The 8,501-nt window shown below is 36.1% G+C and overlaps 1 protein-coding gene across 5 annotated transcripts; it reads right to left on the bottom strand.

Moving 5' to 3' along the window:
• Positions 1 to 484: 484 nt before the first annotated feature.
• On the bottom strand, positions 485 to 7,818 carry LOC131626194 (uncharacterized). 5 transcript variants are annotated; one of them, XM_058897021.1, is made up of 16 exons: positions 7,385 to 7,818; positions 6,592 to 6,642; positions 6,277 to 6,513; positions 5,933 to 6,031; positions 5,790 to 5,845; positions 5,587 to 5,695; positions 5,051 to 5,230; positions 4,480 to 4,749; positions 3,292 to 3,504; positions 3,005 to 3,208; positions 2,800 to 2,910; positions 2,065 to 2,313; positions 1,860 to 1,958; positions 1,088 to 1,575; positions 933 to 965; positions 485 to 823 (listed from the first exon to the last, which is right to left on the bottom strand). In XM_058897021.1, coding segments are annotated over exons 1-16 (2,523 nt in total). In that variant the 5' UTR covers positions 7,508 to 7,818; the 3' UTR covers positions 485 to 822. The 5 variants fall into 5 exon arrangements, with proteins under 5 accessions (XP_058753004.1, XP_058753003.1, XP_058753006.1 ...); XM_058897020.1 differs by having other exon boundaries at positions 5,587 to 5,698; positions 7,385 to 7,815; XM_058897022.1 differs by having other exon boundaries at positions 523 to 823; positions 5,587 to 5,698; positions 6,277 to 6,507; positions 7,385 to 7,815.
• Between the last annotated feature and the right edge of the window lie 683 nt (positions 7,819 to 8,501).

Raw genomic sequence — 8,501 nt, 5'->3', positions numbered from 1 at the left:
GAAATTTTTGTAGAGGACAAATTTGACAGTTCACTACTTGGTCAGACAAGTGTTCCAACATAGCATGCCAAGTTGAAAGAGTAATTTGACTAACAAAGTACACGTATTGTACTCATGTATTGTACTCCTATTGGAATGTAAACAAATAAACAAATTTGAAAAGATGTAGTTTCAGGTACAGCATTGAGGAAGCAAAGTAGGTTCAGGTAAATGCATTTTTTCAATTATCCAACAAATTAAAACATTCAAAATCAAATATTTCCTTAACAAAAATAAAATTTCTCCAAAAACATGAATTTTTATCACTTAAAATTCAACCATTAGCATCAATTCTCTTGTAAGCATGAAATGTTGAAATATATTTTTGAGATATTTAAATATCCTTGAACATGAAACCAGGATTCGAATTAATAAATTAACCCCTCCCTCCTTGCTAAACAAAGACCACTTAACTAATATCAGTTAAAAGACACAAATGGAGTGCTGTCAAACTGAACATGATACTTATGGTGATTAATCATCTTTCAAGCATTCACAAATGGAGTGCTGGCAAACTGAAAATGATAATTACGTTGATTAATCTTTCAAGCATTCACAAAAAATCAGTTATTAGATGCAATGCATGCATAATATCAAAACATGAGGCTCAATTCATCGGAAGCACACCGAATTAAAACTTAAGGGGAGAAACAAATTACTGCATAATATAATCATAATTTGCTTGGTACTCTCTGGTAATGCTTAAGAAATTCTCCCACAAAACAGGACCATATATGTTTCCATCCTCCTTGGTAACAGGATATTCTATGTCCCTCTCCCTTCCCTGTATATAAACACAGCAAAAGCACGGCAAAATTAATAAGTGTAGCATGAACTGATCAACTATTTTGTAAGTAAACTAAATACTAAGCAAATGGTAGTAAAAGACTCACTATCTTCGAGAAGGGTACACTGCGGCAGTTGGCCTGTTGGAAGAAAAAGATAAGTATGATTTGCTTATATATATGTAACTATAATCATCATAACATCTTTAAATAGACAATGTCAAACCGGATCTGTTGTTGAAGAAATAAAATGTGAAACTAACCTCCCATTTGCTGGACCTGAATTTTGGGCACTGATCATACTTGGTCTGTCAAGGCTTCCCCCATTTCCAACAGATAATTGTGCAGAAGGCTGAACCGCGCTATTTTCAGGGCCATTCATTTCCCGAGGATCCTTGGGTTTACTCAAAATTTTGACATTTGAAAGACCTCCGGCAATACTGAAGTGTGCACCATTGGTTTGTTGATACTGATTTACTGGTAATTTAGAAGGGTCGTCACTCATATTTGAAGAGATGACTGTATATTCCTGAAGTGCCTTTTCAGTTTTAATCATTTTGGAGTCAGTTGAAGGAGATTTCTTTAGGCGGTGAGATTGAGCCATTGGTGTAACTGCTACAGTAGGCATATACGAAGAATAAGGAGAAGATGCTGCAGCAGCTGCAGCAACTTTCGCAACTGCAGCGGTTGCAGCTATCATTTTATGCGCCCCTTCGCGGAGTTGAATGAAGTCTCCCTCAATCAAAAATAACTGAAATGATTAGAGGGGAAAACCTATTAGGCCCTAATGCAAATGTGTTGCTAGTGAGCAATGTGAAGTTGAACGAGCAGATAACTGAATGAAAATCACTAGACAACCAAAATATACACAACAATTTGGCATGCAGTGGTCAGGGATAGATGAGTGGTTCCCACCACTTTATTGAATCCAAAAACCAGCTTTTAATTTAGTAGATTTGGATAAAACTATGGCCAAATACATTTGGTGGCATTGCAAAAACTATATCTGTCCAAATTGTAACTCTTAAAACTTACTTCAGGATGGCTAGTAACAAAATCTTCCAGCTTCCCATATTTTCTTTTGTAATCATGCCAATGTAGAGGTGCAAGCATTTTGCCCAGTCTATTAGGGAGCTGTTTTTAAAATATAAACCAAATCAATCACATAGGGTAAGCAGGGGAAAAGCCATCTTTCATAGAAAGCCAGAAGTTTCATACTTAAAACCCACAAAACACTAACCGTTGAACTAATTCGAATACGGCCAGCAGCTGGAATAGTACGGACAATACATGCTAACAATGACCTTTCATCAAGCAGAGCAGTCTCTGGAACCTTAGGAATGGCAGTAGAAGACAATGCTTCAGACAAGACCGTATCAGAATTGTTCTGAATCATTTCACCAACAGATGGTGCATTTGCAGCAGAACTTCCTTGCTCGGTTAATAATATTTGAGTCGCAGGTCCATCATTTGATAGTGTCACTGGATTCTGCTCGTGTGGAAAGAAAATTGTTAGCTCCGACCATCTCTCAGCAGTAAGAGAACTACTATAATTGCTTTATACCCCGCAGCAACAAAAAAAAAACATGCTCAATAACTTCCTTAAAGGCACTTAAAAAAACGGTAAAATGTTACTTTCAAGTGATTTTATCTTTAAAGAGAGTAAGGGTGAATTCACATTAGAATGTTAACGGGTAAAGAAAGCATATTGAATAAAATCAAAGGTGGATATGCCCTTTTTACTGACTTCAAAATAGCCTAATACTTCAAAAATATTATGCTGCTTCCTGAATATGCGTCTAGAGCATCAAAACTCTCAAGAAGCTACTATGTGCTTTAAGTTAGTGCAAAACCCAAAATAACTATCATTCAAATAGAGTAGCATTTGACACCCCTACCTCCCCCAAAATGAACTTAGTATATCAAATAAAGGAATACAGGTAAAGCCTTAAAAGGGAGGAAATTCCAAACTAACCTTCATTTCACCATTTGGTTTAAAAGAGTTCAATCTTAAGGCCTCAGAGAACTGAGAAGAAATCTGTTGTAAGCTTTGTTGGGAAGCAATAAGTTGATCTTTATCAACCGACTGAAGAACATAAAAATTCAATTATTCATCAATGTTATAGACAAATATTGAGAGAATTATTTCAAAGTAAAAATGAATCATTAGTCCTAAAAACCTGTGTCTCCCCAGTGGATGATGAAACCACAGTTTGTGCTTCCTCGCCTTGGTGGACATGAGCATCTAAGTAGTCTCTAGGAAGTATTTGCCCATTAACAGGCACTTCATAATTAAACTTTGCATCTGATCTGGTCAAATTTTGATCAGCTTGGGATGACGTAGGATTGTCCTGTATGGTTACCTGCAAACCCTCTGAAACAGCCTGTAGAAACAAGTGTAAATTCTAAATCAACAAAAACTTAAAGAAAATAATACAGGAACTTATTTATATATAACAGTAGATACCTGTTGATTTTGCCACTGTTGCAGATGTGACATTGTGGGCATTGGATGAAAATGTCCAACATGAGACTGAGGAACATGTGATGCAACAGAATTTGGCACTCCTTGTTGATGCATAACATATGGATGCAATGCAGTAACTTGACCAGGTGGGAGGTATGAGTGGGGGACAATCAAAGGAGATGGAGCAATGGCAACGCCGTGAACATGATCACTCTAGAAATAACCACAAAGTGAAAGCATGGATTACAACAATCTATCACATTTTACATCAAAGTGAAAGGCATCAATTATAACAAGTACAAGGGCATAGAGTAAAGCCAAAAGGTATAACCACCTAATAATATGGGGACAATGTTTAATGTTTGATGTATTTCATAAAAAATTATTAATAGGGCTGATTCTGCGATTTGTATCCATATAAATATAAATATATTAATTAGCATCCAGATCTGTACTAAAAGAACAAGGTACCATAACTATCAAGCATTGGGCACATGCAACTTTCAAGATACCATAACTTTCAAGCATTGGGCACATGCAACTTTCAGTACTATCTGTCAACCAAAAGATTCAATATTCCTGTTTGAGGTCTGTTTGATATCTATATCAATCTTCAAATCAAACCATTACATATTGGGTATTTCATTTTCGATTGTTTGCATTGAAAACGTAACAATTTTACCTTAAATTTCCTTGCCTGGGCACAGAATTTTCAATTCACCAAACCAAGACAGCAAAACGACACATATGACCATATTACTCAAAAATGAGGTATTCACTTAAAGAGGCAAAAGTGAGAGTGAAAGCTATTTATGGAAATATCAACAAATGAAATTGAGTGTCTATACATGAATTGTTTAGATCTAAACTTTCAATTAATGGAGTTAACATCTCACTTTTTTCAAAAGATCCTAATTTTAGAAGAGCATATTCCCTTAAATTTGATACATGAGAACATTTACAAACTACTCTTATGCTTTGATACGTGATGAAAATCAACATGACACTTTACATAACAGACATTTATAAACTAAATCATAGGATGATCTCAAATGACATCTTAAAAAAATTGTAAAGTTTAAAATGCATGACCTGGCATATAAGACATGTAGCAAATAAAATTTCTGGGATTAAAACAAAGTAATATGATTAGTTGTTTATCTATCATTCATTTAATGAAGCACCTACCTGAACTGACGGATTGCCTGAAGTTGAAAATGGGGTACCATTATCTGAGTTCTCATTTGTAATGAGACCAGTATTTCCACCTGAAGCATTGCCTCCATTCAAGTCAAATTGGTTACCATTTTCTTGCCCATACTGTGCTACATTACTTTTTGAACTTATTTGGGAGATTCGGGAGTCATCATTGTAAGTTCCAGTCCTCTCTCTTGCATCTGCTAGCTCAATCTGTAACTGCTGAATAGTATGCAAATGGACTCTCTCCATCTCTGCGTACTATCACCACCAAAATCGAGTATGAAGTCAAGCAGCATATACCATTACTTTTAGTAAATGGCCAAAATTAACATAACATACTTTAAAGATCCAAAACATGCCTATAAAGCATACAACAATTCAAATTCTTTGAAAATAAATCAAAGAATCTACAAAACTAAATCACAACTATAAATTAAATGGTGAATATCTATTTCAAAACGGTGCAAACCGAGACACATACATAAGAACGCAAAATAATAGTGGGAATACAAAAAGGAAACTTTATCCTTGTAGCATAAAAGAAATGTATATCATCAACCTGTCTCTGAAAACCCATCCATAGCTGACTATATTGTTCATTGCGCTCGCGCAATTCAGCCTGTAATGACTGGTTCGTTGTTGACTGGAAAACATCCATCTCACGGACACGGGCTATCCATGCTTGGGCCTCTCTAACCTGTTCCTCTTTAAACATAATTGTCTCCTGAGCAACCCTATTCTGAAAGGAAGAAACATCAGCAGGCCCCGTAAGCGAAAAAACCATAAATAAATTCTTATGTGATAGGATACATAGAATACAGGAATATTAGTTAGGGATGCTATAATCAGTTAGTTATTGACTTTGTTAGAGAGCATTTGTATAAACAGGAGAATACAAAGGATAGAGATCATCATTGCAAATATTGTAAACACTGAACAGAGTAGTGACTCTATTGTGAAGGAGATCCCCCCCTCCTGACCTTCACATGCATTCTTTAGTATTTCAATAAAATAGTTCTTTTCGGTGTTCAGTTCTTTGGCACCTAACATTAAGGAAATAAATTATATACATAAATATAAATATAAGCGGCCTACTTGTTCCTGCAACTCAATAAGTTGTCTATCTTTTTCTTGAATATGTTCTTGCAGATCATGTATTTGTTGTATATGTTGAGCTCTTTCAGCTTCTGAGTGATCGCGCTCCCTTCTGCAAAAAGGATTTGCCCAATGAAGCAAGTAGCAGAGTATAAAAGCAAAACTTAAAGCATCAGATAAATAAATTTGGATAAAAGAAAAACCTGAAAGATGCTAATTCTTTGTTTTGCTCACGGAGAAGGTCTTGTTTTGCCCATGCCTGATGGAATAATTGAAGAAATTAGCATGCAATCAAAATATTTTAATAAGATCCAGAAGACTAAGATAATAGAAGCAAGAAGCTTACCGCTTCATTATCTAACTTAATATTATGCAGCTCTCTGTCTTTCTCTTCCATTTTCCTTTCCAGTTCATGAATTGCCCGTTCCCTTTCTAAAAGTTGCTCCTGAAAGGCCAGAAAAAAAGTTTAAAAGCTACCAACAATTCTTAACCAGTGGGAGTGCCAAATATTAAGCATAATCAAAATACAGTTACTTTGCTACACCAAACTGTTATATGTATAAAATTGTTATAATCCCCTAGGTGTTATATATAAGTATATAACAAAGCATCTGATAGATAGTCTAGTCGTCATCTGGTAACACCTTAGGAAACAAATTTCTAGTCCCCCGGTCATGTTTGAATACACACCTGAAACTTGTTGGCATTGTTAGCATGCTCCTTGAGTTGAGCATCAAAGGTGCTTCGCATTTCCATCATCTCAGATCTGGCAATAATTTGAGCTTTTAGTTCAATCTCCATCTGCAGTATTTCATGCCTTTGTCTAACAACAGTATGGATCTGTTGCTGTAAAATATCATTGTCTAATGATCCATCCATTGTTATCGAACAAAAGTCAACATCCACAGGCTCTCTTCCTTGCTGCACCTTGAAAAAACAGTAAGAGATTATCTTCAGGATATAAATTCCTTAACTAAAAACTAGCTTCTCACACCATCACCTTACCTCATATATGGTTCTCTCGTCTGATTGCCCTAGTTTTGGGTTTTCTAACTCCTGCACCTCAGAAAATGTTTGTTATCAACCAAACACATTACATTTAACAGCAACAAAAATTCAACGCACCCTTAAACACTTCCAATGACACAGTGCTAAGCTATCAAATATTCAGTGCCTTAAAATACTAACAATCTTAACTCCAAAATGAAACCAGTAGTTCAAAACCTATGAGGTGGCAACCTTAAAATTCAACAACAAGAGTCTGAAATTGTAGTACATTCAACCTAAAATTGGCAATCAGACTACATTCAACTTGAAATTGTTCAAATGTCCAGGATTGTATGATCTAAAAGATTCCTATTTCCTATAAAATCCCCTTTTGCTTTGATCATGATTGAAAGAATCATGTCTATTCACTTGAAATTAGATGCACATTCCGGGTTCAATCATCGAAAGATATAACACAGCTGAACCCAACAGGAATTAAAGTCAGCAAAAGTAGAATCTTAGCTCTAAACACAACTGAACCCCACAGCTATAGAATCACAATATCCACTTAGGCACGCACTAAAACCATTGGTCGGAAGCTGAAGTATCAAAACGGTGTCAAAACTCAAGAAAGACCTAAACTTAAAACCATTGGTCGGATCAAACGCCACTAAACTCCTAAATAAACGATAAACCCTAATCCCAAATCAATGTCTAAACAACACCCAGAAATTTGAAAAACGAGCGTTTCTCTGACACTCCAAACAACACTAAAAAAACAATGTGAAGTGTTTCCACGTCAAATCCGTACCTCTCCGTCAGGGTTTCTCGCGGAATGATGATGTTCAGCAACAGCGCGCCATTCTTTCCGAGGCGGAGTCTGCAACTGAAGCGATACGCCGCGAGCAGCGGCTGCGGCAGCCGTGGCCTCCATTGAAAAAGAACAGTCGACGGTGCCCTCACGTCAGTGAAGAAAACACCGAGTAGAAAAAAGGAAAAATAAATAGAAATGGAAAATAAGAAATCCCTAACCCTAGAAATTGAAAGAAATGAAAAAAAGCTCTAAAGTAAAAAAAACGATTGCGATTAGGGGAATGAGTGAGGAATTAAGAGTGAGGGAAATGGAATGCGAAAAAAGGGTTTTTGAGAGACGAAGAGAGTGTTGAGGGTGATGAGAACCGGACACGAGAAAGATGATTGGCTATGGCGAATTTCGACCGGCACGGTGTGAACAACGTTATATAGGGCATTTTCACTCCATACTTACATTACATGTCGTATTATCGATTCACGCTACCTGTTAGCGCGTGTATCATACCTTCTTTTGTAGTATTAGTTTTTTCTTTGGGCCTTTGTTTAATCTTGTAATGTCAATTGAAGAAAATTTTACCCGATAACCCATCAATTATTCCTCTACACCTATAAATTATAAGTTTGGATCAAAATATACCTGCATAAATACCAAGATTATAAATTTTTTTCACTTTTTTCCATTTCATTTTCTTGCACCGCGAGAGCAAAAAGCCAGAGATTATAACAATTATTTTTTCGAACCATCCAACTCTCAAACCGAAGAATAAGGAGATAAGACTTCTAGCTCATAATTCACACACACTGAATACCTTACAAGTAAGTTATCCGGTTTTAATTCGATTAATTTTACCAACCTAATAACTTAGCTAAAGGTTTTATGATTTACAAACACTCAAACGGGATAACTTATGTTTGTGTTCTTTGGTTATGTTATTTTAGGATAATTTTCTCATATGTTATCCGGTTCTCATTTTGTTATTTTTTTTAGTGGTTCGCAGAAGAGGGGGCCTGAGCGACTAGAGTATGCGAGGAAGGGAAGGACGACAACGTCAACAGGCGGTAGGGGATGGAAAGGGACATCAGAAGGTTGCTCTTAAGGCTAGTCCGCAACAGCT

This window comes from Vicia villosa, unplaced genomic scaffold (assembly GCF_029867415.1).
Source record: "Vicia villosa cultivar HV-30 ecotype Madison, WI unplaced genomic scaffold, Vvil1.0 ctg.000273F_1_1_3, whole genome shotgun sequence".
Taxonomy (NCBI): domain Eukaryota; kingdom Viridiplantae; phylum Streptophyta; class Magnoliopsida; order Fabales; family Fabaceae; genus Vicia; species Vicia villosa.
The sequence above is the reverse complement of the archived record's forward strand: the minus strand, read 5'-3'. Positions and strand labels throughout refer to the sequence as shown.